The sequence below is a fragment of the Poecilia mexicana genome, unplaced genomic scaffold, assembly GCF_051168715.1.
Source record: "Poecilia mexicana isolate PSO_F unplaced genomic scaffold, ASM5116871v1 scaffold_21, whole genome shotgun sequence".
In the NCBI taxonomy this organism is placed as follows: domain Eukaryota; kingdom Metazoa; phylum Chordata; class Actinopteri; order Cyprinodontiformes; family Poeciliidae; genus Poecilia; species Poecilia mexicana.
Genome location: NW_028263390.1, coordinates 12,326,913 through 12,341,735, shown reverse-complemented (window position 1 = coordinate 12,341,735; position 14,823 = coordinate 12,326,913). Strand labels below are relative to the sequence as shown.

General features: G+C 38.8%; 1 protein-coding gene across 1 annotated transcript in view; it reads left to right on the top strand.

Annotated features, from left to right (window-relative positions):
* The first annotated feature begins 2,443 nt into the window (after positions 1–2,443).
* LOC106919680 (steroid hormone receptor ERR2-like) overlaps positions 2,444–14,823 on the top strand; it is a 32,017-nt gene continuing 19,637 nt past the window's right edge. Inside the window, exons 1-2 of the mRNA XM_014990208.2 lie at positions 2,444–2,853; positions 6,922–7,038. Coding sequence (XP_014845694.2) covers positions 2,451–2,853; positions 6,922–7,038 — 520 coding nt within the window. The 5' untranslated portion in view covers positions 2,444–2,450. The remainder of the gene's footprint in view (positions 2,854–6,921; positions 7,039–14,823) is intronic.

Sequence of the window (14,823 nt, the reverse complement as noted above, 5' to 3'; positions counted from 1 at the left end):
CTTTTAAATAACTGAGTCCATAATGTGATTGAAAAAAAAGAAATCAGGCCAAAACAGCATTAACTTTAGATTGCTGCAGGTCAGTTACAGTTTAAATGCTAAATACAAAACACTCCAAATTTTGATGATGAGTATGACTACAACAGCTTAAATAAACTGCACTGACTCCAGAAGTTCCAGTAAATAAAATTATTTTAGCAGTTGAACTATAACTAGTTGTTCTGCCACAGTCACATTCAAATCTTCCATAGTTTCTTCTTACCTTATTAAAAAAATTTTTAACTGTAAATTAATTTCGCTGATGCAGAAATTAAGTTCATGTTTATTCACCTTTGAGGTGAATAAACACCTCAAAGGTTTATTCACCTTTGAGGTGAATAAACTGAAGCTGTGATCGCAAGAAATGGTGTGAATGCTTCACTGCAGTAATATTCTCAAACAGAATTAAAATTGCTTTTGATTCCAAGGTTAATCAGTTAAATATGTTCAATCAAGAATAGCACATGAAACAATGTTACATGGTAAAACAATGCATCTGTTGTTTTCTGCAAATTACAACAAAACAGAACTATAGAAGTCCACACATGCACACTCTCAAATTCAGAGTAACTATAACGAATAACCAATGACAGGAGATGCATGTTAGAAATAACCAGTCACAGCAAAGTGGGTTGGTTCACACATTTGTTTTTGCTTCAGCCAGTTGCAGTTTAAAACAATCCATTGATTTTTATGACTCAAAACCTGTGTTACATGTCCCAAAGGAGCATTAGCCGTGATAAGCAGAAATTGCAGAAACTGCAGCATGTCCGCTTCTGCTTACAATCAGTTCATAACTCATGATCATCTGCTGTTGTTATTTTGACCAGAGTGTGTACCCTCTCTCAGAGAAAGAGGAAGTCTGCACTTCATTTAATCGATTTAATTCATCCTTCCAATAGGTCGAATTTATTTCTAAATGCATTTGAATGTAACGCTATGGCAATTAAGCTCAGATCTCAACTTCTCATGTGCGTTTGCGAATTAATGCCAATCATTTTTGTCGTAAACCGAGAGAGAGAATGGACACAAAATGTTGAGAACATTTCACTCGTGTGAAATGTTTAGCATCCTTCCACCACAAAACTTCATCTATAACTCAGGGTAAGTCTCCCTTTCTGAGTTTAAGGGGTACATGCAGGTACTATGGTCAGCTCTGGTGACCAAAATGCCTCTGGTTCCCGCAGAGGAAATGGCGTAGCTAAAGGGTCTCCTCTTAAAGGATCCTGCAGTGAACACACACCTTTACCTTACTAAATAGGTTAAAAAGCACAGAAAATTTAACTTTTTCATCTTAAGCTGGTGATTTTGGCTCTGGAGTGGTTAACTCAATATGTCATTGATGTCAGATCTTATTCAAGTATTGAAAGCATTGTTTTAAAGCCAAGTCTCGTTTATTCTATATTTTCATGCGGAGAAAAAGCTGGTAATGAATAAAATAGCTCGAATATTTGAGTTTTAAGTTCCTAAATAAACTAAAATAATATATTTTCTTTCACAGAAAAAAAATATAGCTGTCCCCAAAGAGTCGTTTTATGTCCTGAGCCTTGTTTTGTCAAAACAATAACAGACAAAATCCTTGAGTAGAATAACAATGGATTGGATAATATAAATGCCTGCCAAAAAATTAAGAAGAGTAAAAAGCCATAAATGAGCAGTCAAATAAATTTAGGACGTAGCTACGTAATTTAGGACATAGGTTGAAACATCTTGACATATTTAAGGGCTTTTAAGGCTTAAATATATCATTTAACATTTTAAATTAAGACTTTCAGGAACCCTGAATAAGATGAAAAACAAAAATGTTTTCCCAGGTCAGTGCTTCCAACCGAGGCAGCAGTAATCTGGCACCATCATCCGCTGGCAAAATAACCAGGACTATCGATTTGGTCATCTATTACCCACAATCCCCCAAATGCTGAGTGTAACACCTCTCTGTCCATTAACAGCCTTCTAAGCTTTCATTCATTCGTTCATTCATTCATTTGCTTCTGGCAGACGGCCAGTTGTAGGCATTGTTTTCAAGATGTATGGAGCATCTGTTGACATGGTCGTTAGTTACTATTTTGCCTGAGAGGAATGGGCTCTGTCGGTGTTCTGCTTGGCATTCCAGCACATTAATGGTTGTGTAACGTAATCTATCAAACTCAGATGAACCAGCTGATGAATTTCTCACAGAATGATGGACTGATGATGGTTAAAAGCCAAGGAGAGATTTTTTTTTTCTACTGCAGTTTAGTGATACACATCGTATATCTCTTCAGAAAAGATTACATTGGTATTTATACATAACCTTAAAAAGTAGTTGTTTTATTCTAAGACTATCTGAGCAGAAAATTACCTGATAAATCAAACTGTATGTACCCATACAAGTGTCACCCTCTATGCGTTTCTCCAGGTTGCTGACCAGAATGCCCACTGACGACCGACATCTACCCTCCAGCTGTGGTTCCTACGTCAAAACTGAGCCCTCCAGTCCGTCCTCCTCACTCGTAGACACCGGCAGCCATCACAGTCCCAGCGGCAACTCAGACGCCAGTGGCGGCTACATTAACGGCAGTGGCGGGCGCTCCCACATCTTAGACTCGCCTCCAATGTTCAACCCGGGCATGCTCGGTGGCGGCAGTGCGTGCTTACGCCGTTATGAGGAGTGCTCCGGCAGCATGGCGGACGACTCGCCAATTAAGTGCGAGTACATGCTCAATGCCATTCCCAAGAGGCTTTGCCTGGTGTGTGGCGACATTGCCTCAGGGTACCACTACGGCGTCGCCTCTTGTGAGGCCTGCAAAGCCTTTTTTAAAAGGACGATACAAGGTATTTTTCAAAGTCTCTTTGTGGTTTTACAGACTCCTGTGAGTTGCAGCTTTAGAGTGAAAAATATTTTTCTCCTATTGACGCCTCGCTGGGCAGTAACACATTTCCAAGCAAAGCATAAGCAACTGGACAAACCTTGAAAATGGGAAAGATATGCACAACAGATGTTGTCTCAAGGTATTTTTCAAATGCAATCCAAGAGATGTAGTCAATTTTATTTAATTACATGCATTCCCGATCGATCTTAGTATAACACTACGATGTGGGGTAAATCTCTGTTACCATAAAATAGGAAGTCGTGGGTGGAGAACACTGATGGGGAATAGCGTAGCTGTCCACACGTTCATTCAACCTTCATGTTAACCAAACAGAAACCGTCTCGGGCCCTCCTAAAAATAAAAAAAAACTACGAAGAAGAAGGAAACAGCTCCTCTTAAAGGCATAGCACAATTTCTAGTTATAGATCAAGTTAAATAAATAGCTGTATGTAACCTAATTAATTGAAAAATAAAAATAAATCAAATTACATACTTCCCCCTCTTTAAATGAAATGTCCTCATTTCAAATTAAAGGTGTTACAAAAAAATCATCTTGCATTAGTTTTATAAGTGAAGTTGGGAAAAAGCGACAGTAGATAGTTTGTTGCAGCATAAATCCTGTTGCGTGTTGGGAAGGTGGAAAGGAAAACTTCCCTTTAACAGGAAGAATCCTGTTTCTCATTTTGTCTGATTTTACTTTTTGTAGGTATATGTTTGAGTAAAATTAACCTTGTTCTTTTATTCTTTGAACTACTGACAACATGTCTGAAATTCCAAGCAAAAATTTTGTATTTGCAGAAAATGAGAAATGGTCAAAATCATGAAAGAGATTCAGTGCTTTCAGAATTAAAAGAAAACAAATATATATATATATATATATATATATATATATATATATATATATATATATATATATATATATATATATATACATACATAGAAACAGCAGTGTGTTAACTCAGGAATAAACTGAAATTATTTTAAGACTTCAACAAAGTTTAGGAGTCTTCTTATGAAGAGAAAATTCGACATTCAGGTCAAAATACATGCATTTTCAACTGTGCACATGTTTCTTAAACCTTAGTTTAAGTTACGAGACTAATTTGTGTATTGACCGAAACTCGAGAAATTGCAGATGTCTAGACTAAGTTGAATTGTTTAATTCAACGTTCAGTTGCAATCATTTTAAGTATACTGTAAAAAGAATCATTATGAACATGATTTAGGTGGAACAAGTCAGTATAGTAAAGACCGTCTTTCTACTGTCCTTTTTCTCCTTTTTCCTTCTGCTTGCTCTCCTTCGCGGAGGACAGCCTAGTACCGAGCTTAATCTGTCCGTCATTCGTCCTGAGCCACGGGAGTTTCAGTCAATAATAATCAGTGTTGGGTGACTGTAATTAAGAGCCAGGCATTTCATTGGAAGAAAAGTCAAGAAAGGAGAATAGAGGTGCACGTCTCTTCTTTGTCCTCGGACCTCCCTCCCCCGTAGCCCATAAGCAAGGGGAAAAGGAGACGGGGGTCAATTAGAAGCTCAAGCACGTGTTGCAGTGGCAATAACAGAGATGGGAGACAGTGGAGGGTCTGCATCGAGGAGTCCTCTAAATAAACGCAAAGGGACAAGGGACGGTGGGGACGTGGTCATTCACAGAAAGGAGAAGCCACTTTAATGGAATGGTAATCAGGGAGGGGGGTCCCGGCCCCAGTAAAGGAGGAGAACAAGGAGAGGTCCAGCTTGAGTGGAGATTGGCGCGTAGATAATAGCATGGCATAATAATATATCAACATTTAGGGGGAAAATAAGAGAGGTTAAGGAAGGATATTAGAGTGGTTGAAATGTCCTTTGAGAAATAAAGGTGGACACAAGACCTGATTAACTAAGAGGGTATGCCGACAGTGAGCTTTTAGACATAGGCAATTTAAGTCCAACAACCCACCTTCACCACACACAAACACACTCACACACACACAGACATGCGCAAACAAGGTTATTTTAATACTACATGAGGAAAAAAATAACAGAGTGTTTTCTCTTTTTGCCTTATCTTAGCTAAAACTCGCTTATTGAGATGCTCTCATTTTCAGGAATTATGTGTTTTAAATGATAATGATAATAAAAACAAGACTATATTTTAATTTAATGTTTAAAAAAACGCATTAACATATGACAAAATGTCTTTGTCATAAAAAAAAAATTAGTTTACACGCAAAATTTAAATATCAGATGTCAGATTTTTTTTTAAAAAATGGGGTTCTGTGGGGCATCTATTACTATCCAGTATCTTACCTGCAGCAGCAAGCAGTCTAAGTAATTTTGGAAAAAAGTGCTTTTTTAGCTATCTCAATGATTAACAGTAATTTTTAAACAAAAGTCTGGGATTATTTGTGCTGAAAACTTTTTTTGTTCCATTTGTGATTAAATAAATTTCCTTGTAAAACACTTTGCCAAACAGAATAGGGAAAACATGTATTAAAAAGCTCTTGCTTGGAGTCTGCTTTTACTATGCTTTTACTACCGTTAACTTGTTCTAAATACAAATATTCATTATCTGGTGAAATGCATACATAGATCAGAAGAATCGGTTGTCAAAGATCACATTTTCAGTGATGGTATAGTGAAGTGAGTGATGATTATCAGGTTTGAAAGGAATTTTAACAAAACTTTATTAGAACTTGTCAATCCCTTATTACCTTGCATTAATCTAGAATTAATTGTGATTGTCAGTAGCCTTGTGCAGCTCCTGGTTTCTGTCCTGAAAAGATTGTGTCCCTGCTGTTATCTTATGATGGCACCGACATCTTTACACTTCCACTGCAAAACCTTCAAACTATGTTACCTCTATAGATAAGTGTGTCTGGGATGTTTTTAAAGTGGTTTTAATGTTAATTGCATGTTTGTGATAGACTGACCATTTATTCTGGGTCTTCCGTGGCATATTTAAGTTGTTTTGATGGTGTCTCACACTATCCTGGGAAATTACATTACCTAGGCAGTTTACATTGTTGGTTGACTGATCTGAATCCTGCTGTTTTGTGGTTCATGACTAGCATGCAATGCTGGAAAAATCCACCTTCAACATTCGCATCTGATAAAAGCAACTCTAGAAATATGTTTCCGAATCAGTTTTCGAACAGATACAGAGAATAGATGCCACTATATAGACACTGAGCAGCATGTGTTTGTTCACATGAGAGCTGGAGTGAAGAGGATTTTCCCCATTTTGCTAAAGCCTCTTGGTTTATTAGACTTCACCTAGCCTAAATCCAGCAGCAGTCCCTGCCAACATCCTGGCGTGGCTCCCTGGACCCCGCGCTGTGCTCGTGACCCCGCCGGCACCATCTATGCCAAGGATTCTGACAAATGTTGGCACCTTCTCCTTGACCGACGGGGGGTTGTGTGAGTTTTTTAGAGCGGGGGGCTGTAGTGCTGGTTGTATGTAGTTCTGGCAGATTTGCAACCCACAACACCTGGTTTGCTGTATTTAGGTAGCATTGATACATCTCTGGGCTTCCAGTCATGGACTCTGGAGTCGTAGGATTCTAGGGAGTTATATCAGCTTTTATGTACATATTAATTCAGAAAAAGAAAAAGAAAAATTGACTGCAGCAAATTCAGTAATGACTGTTTTGGATCAGACTGATTAAATTGGACAGAAGATATATTCATAGTGAGCCAAGACCCATCAAGACAGACTTGAATAATAGATTTAGCCTTGTTATATGATACAGGATCCTTAGCTAGTCCAGCTGCTTGGTCCATTCATTCTCTATATAAGGGGGAAAATATTTTAGAAAAGAACTCCTGCATTATAGAAGCTAATTGTGTTTTTGAATCATGCTGAAGCCGAACTGGTTTGTAAGCAAATGCCTCTAAAACCCCTTTCATCTACAAAGATGCCACATGGGGTCAGTTTGGGTTTGTTGTTTTCATTCATATATTCTATATGTTGTCTTAAAGTACGTTTTATTATTATTATTATTATTATTATTATTTCTAAGGTTTGTGGGAACTGATCTACCTTTTCTTCAACAGGAAACATCGAGTACAGCTGTCCGGCAACCAATGAGTGTGAGATTACCAAGAGGAGACGAAAGTCCTGCCAGGCCTGCCGTTTCATGAAATGTCTTAAAGTTGGCATGTTGAAGGAAGGTGAGTCTGATTACTCACTTTTCAACCATATTCTCTTCACTGGTGCGATTTTGTTTGCCTAATTTAATCACTGAATGCTCTGTAGACAACAGTTATCAGGAAGACAATTTCAACATCTGGTGCAAACATTCCTTTCAGCAACATCATGATAATCTTATTTACTTTTTTGCTTCTGGTTTCCTTTTCAATGTAGTGCTTTGCAAAAGGCATCATAATCGCTCCATATTTCAAAACTTGTCTTATAATAACAACTGATTTATTTTACTAGCATTTTAGGTGAAAAAATTCTAGTAATTATCCACAAGAAAGTGGATAAATTGAGAAGTGGATTTTTTTTTTCACAAATGAAAACATGAAAAGTATGAATTGTAAAAGTTGTCAGTCCCCCTTACTCAAATGATTCTAAATTAATTTGAGTTCAAACAATTACCATTAAAGCATTCTAATTCTTAATCCAATTTGTATGAAATTTACTCTCAGCTGTTCAATGAAGGCCTCAGAGGTTTGTTAGAGAACAATAGTGAACAAACAAAGACCAAAGAGGGCAACACATGTGGAGACGGACAGAGGTAAATGCAGAGCAATCCTGGAAGAAAACCTCTGAGAGGTTGGGAAAGACTAGGGAACTTCCAGCAGGACTGCAATTGGGTCACTTTGATTGCTGCATATTGTCATGAGTTAAAATGGCCAAGTCAAAGGCCAGATCAAAAATTCAGCAATAATCTGTGACATGCTCACGTTTACTCTCCATCCAGTTTAATCGTCATGAGCTATTTTGCAGGAAATAATTAGAAAGAAAACTCTGTCAAGCTGTTTCTACAAAGTAATTCTACAAGATGGTGTACTTATTTCATTTCTCAATAAATAATATGAAACAATTATTTATTGAGAAATAATTATTTACTGAAAAAAAGTTTTGAATAATTTTTTCTAGGCACTTTGGAAAATCAAGCAAAAACTAAAATCTTTTTGTCTCTATTTAAAAGTTTCATCAGAAGAACTGAACGTGTATTATTTCATTTTTCTTAAGATCATAAGTAAATTTAGCTTAGGCGTACGGACCAACCAGAACAGATGGAAGACGACTCTTTTATGCACAGATGTTTTGGCCTTTAGAAGACAGTGTGGAGATCCCCCACCACTTACTTACTTAGCTCTCCCCGCACCGATGAGCCTCTGTGTGCTTAACACAGACAGTTTGGAAATGCTGCTGAGTTGGATGTTCTTACCGAGCCTGAGTGAAATGTGTAACAGTACTCTTGAAAAGCGCACAGAGCGTTCCCCCGGGGACTTCTCCTCTCCCCTGGGCTCTGGGTGTCTCTCCCTCTCCTGCTCCGTCTGAGTCTGCCTTGCTTCCCCTCTCCTGCTTCTGCCGTATTGATCCGCTAAATGCTTTCCGAACATGCCGCCTCACTTCCTGCACGTGTTGTTTTTCCTCCGGTGAGAGACCTCTGGGAGTACTGGAGGAAAATCTAGCCGATAGATTTTCTTTTCTTTCTTTCCTTTTTTTCTTTTTTTTTATTTATGCGTTAACCTGAAAAAAAACTCAGCTACATAAGTATTTATGCATTAACGCTAAAAAAATATATGTTTTTATATGGCGAAATTTAAATATAAAAGGTTTAGCGTTGGCTTCCTTTTACATTTCCGAATGAACTGTCATGTGTTAAAATTCCAGCATGAAAATAGGATATTGTCATATGTGAAGTAAGAATACATAATATTGTTTGTGCTCTCTTTTTACAGAATAACATAAACTAATACATATTTTTAAATATAATACAAGTAAACAGATTTATACAACAATGTTAAAAAAATGCCTAACTTTTCAATTCAGTTTAATTATTGTCACAATTAATTGAATGATACACGATTCATAAAAATCAAAAAACTGCATTTTAAGAATTGGATTTAAAGCCTCACTAACAGCTATATATTTCCTAAAATCATACCCTCACTCTCTCTGTTTTGCTACGTTCTGGGCACACAAGGCATGTCTCATGTTTGAGGCCAGTAGCTGCCATTATAATGCAAGACTGTACTCATGTCTGACTCTTGATTCATTTCCATGAAGGCGTCTTGCTTCTGCTGCATCTGTAACATTCATTGTGCTGCAGCTTTAAACTGCATTTTTACCTGAGTTTTATCTCTGAGGTTTTCATCATCAGGCCATATTTTTTATACTTGAACATACCATATTAAAGTCTGAGAAAAAACCCCGGGCGCCACTGTGCGGCTCTGAGAGCGGCATTTTGCAAAAAGTGTTCATAACAAGTAACAGGTTTTCACAAACGTCAGTGTATTTTAAAGGGAGTTTATTGAAGCGACTAAAATAAAGTAGCAGTTAACTCTGATAGGTCAATATTTTGTGCAATTATACCTACAACCTTGCACATTTGCACACATTTGCTCAGCTCATTATATCTGAGTTAGAGTGATTTTGTTTAACAGCAAATTTGTTAAACAAAATTTGCTGTTAAATTTTGTTAAACAAAATTTAACAGCATTCATTGTTATATTTCATATAACAATGAAATTTTATTTCATTGTTATATGAAATATAATCATTTCATATAACAATGAAATGGTTATATTCTTAACCATTTCATTGTAGCTTTGTATTTTCAGGATCATTGTTGTGCTGGATGGTAAGCATCAACCCTCTCCTAGATTTGTAGAGTGAACAAGCATTAGAGTTCTGTCAACAGACACTCCCACCTGGGTTGATTAACTTTGCTTCTCTTCCAGAGTTAGCATGGAGCTCCTGGCAGCTTTTCAGATGAATGCTGGTCTTCATGATGTCTTCAGAGCAGCTGCTTTTATTATGAGATTATTTTAAACACAGGCATGCTCTATTCACTCGGGGACTCACGAACGAGGCGATTGTACTGGACTTGTAGAGCTGGTAGATGCCATACTTTTCAGATTTTTATGTGTTTAATTAGCTGACAAATAGACTTTAATTTTACTGTGGTTTTGACTCTTTGTAGACTTGAGAGAGCTTTTGGATGTTGGACTCAGATAGTCTTTAAGAAAGAGAAGTTTGGTTTTCATAAGTTAATATGTGAGGAGTTGAAAAACACATTTCGGGTTTCAGTTATTGGCCATGCCCTATGTCTTTTTGGTACTGCTAAGATAAATGTGTGTAAAAATATATCAATATGTATGAATGTAAGCAATATTCAAACACACTGCTAAGAACAAGCAACAGTGAAAAAATAAGAATTATGGCGAAATTATGATTTCTTGCAAACTTCAACTAATTGCCACTTCTCTAGTAGCTAGAGCGCAGTAGCGCCAAACATTGGGGCGCAGTGCGGTCAGTTGTTTTAAAAGGGTCCGATATTTCTTGATAATGTGCCCTCTGCCAACCTTCATCATAAAGCACCAGCTGCTTGGGCGCTTCAGCATTAGTAGCAGGTTGAAAAAAAAATAGCCCTCTTCATTTTGACACCTGCCACAAACCAGTGGACTAAGTCTTAACACTGTTTGCTGGTTTCAGATGAGTTTGGTGTTCAGTGTTAGTTCAGGACTACTGTGAAAACCTGTGTACAGGATTGGTAAATATTGGTCAGTCATAAATCAGTCCAGGATAAAAGGACATAGAGTGTCTTGCAAAAGTATCTGAACTATTTGTTCTATTTGGAAGTGAAAAGAAAATTATAGACTGCTTCAAATATTTCTTACAAATAAACATCTGAAAAGTGTGACATGCATTTTTATTTAACCAACTAAGTTAATATTTTGTAGAACCCCCTGGAATTTTTTAATCCCTTGGGGATTAATGATGTATAGTCATTCGTTTGTTTGTTCTTTTGTCCGTTTGTTCACATGTCACAGTCATTCACAGCTAAAAACGAAAACTTTTGCTAATTTGTTTTTGTAAAAATAGCCCAAGCTCAGCTAGGTTTGACAGAGAGCATCTGTGAAAATCTGCTGCCTCAGATTTCTCATTGGATTTAGGCCAATATTTTAAATTGAGCCATTCTAATACATGAATATGTTTTAGAATAACATTCAAGCTCTGGCTGCATGTTTAGCGTTCCAGTCCTGCTTCCTCCTCAGTTTCAACAGGTATTTTGCTCCAGTAATAAACTCCGAAAAGCTTCCCTGTCTCTGAAACAGAAAGCCTTCCCATACAATTATACTGCCACACAATTGCATGAGGACTGTGTGATCAGAGGAATGTGCAATATTAGTTTTTCAACATATTTTTGGAATGTAGAACAAAAAGTGAAATTTTTGTCTCTTCTTCCATAAGTTTGCTTCATTTGTTTTGGTAAACTTTGGTAGAATATTTTGTTTCTTTCTTTCATCTGCATCTTCTATGAAGGCTGGATTTGTAGAGTTGTCCTGTTGTTCATGAGCTGTGGCTAGCAGCAGCTCCTCCAGAGTTACCAAATAAGCTGAATATGTTAAACATGCCACAGTTTTCACCATGCATTATTTTCCTTAAACTTCTAATTAGAGACTTTGTATTGGTCTGTGTTATAAAATCCCTGCTGGCTGAGCGGTAGCTGCAGGTGCCTTTTTAGGAGCTGCAGCTGATAAAAAGGTCACAAGTTCAATGGAAAAACCTTAACGTAATTACAGCTTGCAGAAGGTATGGTGTCAGTACCCAGCGCCAGGAGTCGCCGCACGCTGCTAATAGAAGCGCTAATACTCTTTAGTGTTACTGTGTAGCGTAAAGGTAAAGTCATAGCTTGCTATTGCTGTTTTGAATTTGTGTGATTTTACTTCTATTGTCATTTCTGCAGATTGTAGAAATTATTTTTTGTATTTTTTATTTTTTTTTTTTCATGCTGTGGCAACATCTAGTTGTGTCTTTAGCCGTCATCCGATAATGTTGACACATTAACATGTTGAAACAGAAGAAAACAAGGCTGCAGCCCTGCTGAATTTCTGGTGTGAATGAAAATCTTTAACAGTGTGAATAAAGGACACTTAAGCCGCTGCTCTTTTGAAATTAGAGCCGGATGTTTTAGTCATAGTTGGGTGTTTTTGTAGAGATTTTCTGACACTGCTGTAATGCGGTGGATGAACACAAGCTGCCAGACTATTTTGGCAACCCACACCGCTGTCTCGCTCTCGCTCCGACCACAGATAGGGATCAGCCATCTTTTCCTGACCGAACGTGGCTACCGGAGTAATGTTACAGCCTTATTTTCCTCCAGCCACATACACAAAAGATTAGTGAAGCCATATCCAATATCACAGACTGTCAGGTCCCTTCCCAATCAATGGGCTTAGATCGGAAACCAATCTATACACTAAGGTTACATCATCAAAATAAAGATATACCCAAAGTCTGTCTTTACAGGCTTAGTATTTCCTTTCGTTATTCAAGGTTTAGGGACCGAACAACCCTTTGACCCTCTGCTAGTCCGATTTTCACACGTTCTGAGCCGCATTTTTGCTTTTAGGCTGTCAGGGTCTCTGGTATAACCCAGCTGAGAGTCAGCGGCCACCCAGAGACTCTCCGCTGGCCTGTCCTCACTGTCTGGCAGGTGATAGATCAGACACGGATGCTAACACGTGTTCTTCTGAAGAGAAAGGGGGGGTGGGATTTGGTGAAGCGCTGACCTCTTTACAACCCTCTCACACTCCAAACATGCATTCATTTACACACATGTCAAATGTATATCACCCCTGACAGGCGACACGGAACCAGACCCTGAGTTACACGCTTCCTGCCAGCACCCCGCCTTGCTTTCTGCTCCTCTGCTGCCCAATCAACAGTCCGTGTCGTCACCTCGAACTCAGCACACCGAGGGTCCCGAATCAACCCAGCTTCTCACATGTTGTCGATTACAGGCGGATTTGTGGTTCTGGTGGAAGTATTGAACATGATGCCAGTGTTCACAGTTGTGGGAGAACAACTCTGGCCTGTAAGGGACTGGAGCAGGTGGGGGCACCAACCATCCCCTTAAATTCCACCACAGTTCTTCAGCCCACCCAGCAATCAAACACAATCCATCCAATGCTCGTACTGTAACTCTTCCCAGGCTAGCACACCCGCCCTTCAGCAGTTGTGCTGAAAGGGCAAGGCCTGTGTGCTTAGCTGGGGGCGAGTGTGTGTTCAGGAGGAGGAGAGGGCGGGGGTGTTGCGGTGCATCCATCTGATTTTTTTCCCAGCTAAAATAGGGAGCTCCTAATCTCCCTTTGGCAGCGCTAGCCAGTCAGCCAGTTCTGACACATTCTCCAGAAAGAAGCGCTCCTGACAGGTGAGGAGCTGAAAATAGTCGCGTGAGACCCACACACTCATTCACACACATATGCACGCATGTTGGTTTGGCAGCGTGGACGCGCACACTCTTCGCTAAATGGGCCACATGCACATGTGTGTGACGGGATCTGCTCTCCACAGAGTCCCGTTTGCATAAAAACAAAATTAATGTCGACGCTGGTTTAAATATATTGGTTTTCAGTTTTAATATAATATTGGAGAATTTTTCTGAATAAATTTTAGAAGTAGGTGCGCAGATGACCAGTGCAGGCATGAGACTTTACAGTTTAATAACCTTGGGGAAAAATAGAACAACTTTCTCTTGTCATTGTAATTATTATAAAAACATTATCTAATTTGGCTGCATGGTGGCATGGTTGGTAGCACTGTTGCCTTGCAGAAAGAAGGTCCTGACTTTGTGACTTACTTGTAGCTTCTGTGAGTCAATAAAGATCGTGAATGGGAAAGGGAAACTGGGGTCAGGTAACTGTAATGACTGCTGAGATATAAAAACACCTCATCATCTTTCTGCACACATGTAAAAACAATCACAATCAGGACATACTGTCCACCGTTGTTGCTGTTTCACGGACTAATCGTTCCGAGGCTACACACACACACACATATTTTATATTATTTTAAAAAATCTGGACACTTATTGTCCTGCAGCAGTAAAGCTGGTATTGAAGTAGGTTGTGAAGTGTAGAATGGGGTGCTGACAATGATCCCCCTCATGCCTTCTGCTTTTGGCTGTCTCGTAGTTAGATTCCCAGTACTGCTCCTTATCACATCGTAGGAGGGGATAACCCAATACAGGGCGGTTCAGACATCGGCAGCCTTATCAGGGTGGAGATGTACACCTGATGCTGAGAGGTAGAGCCAGACAAGGGGGGGAGGAGTGAGAGTGAAAAAAATAAAGATCTTGCAGAAAGTTGATACGTTCAGCTAAAAACAGCAACCTGCTCTGTTTCATTCTTTCCCCACACACACTCTTCTGCATTGTCCATACCTTTTTATTTTTTTTTTTTATTTTGCATTTCTTTCTCTGTGTCCTGCAGCCTCACGTCTCTGCAGTTTTCAGCAGAGCTGTAAACTGGAACATTGATGGCACTAAGCTCTTAATTCTTGTCAGCATCTATTAATTATGGGCCAGTTGAACGCTCCAGTTCAAACAGACCCTGTGGATCCTGGAATTCAAACCCTGGCTGCTTGGTCACTTGTCGTTTGTTGCAGCTCGCAGTAGGGAAACCAGTGTGTGTGTGTGTGTGCGTGGGTGTGTGTGTGTGTGTGTGTGTGTGCGTGCACATGTGCGTGCGTGTGTGTATTTAAACGCAACTCAAACTAAGCAGCAGCCTACCTCTGTGTCATACATTTATAGCTTATACCTGTTAAATATCACACTGATCTTACACAGTCTGTAAAAGTTTAGGTTTATTTAGTTAAAAGGGACGTGTACATCATTGGAGCCCCCAGAAAATCAGGCTAGTAAAAATTGTACAGGAGCACAGCTAGAAAAAAAAAAGTGTATTTGTATAAAATTATTGAGGTTTTACATTTAT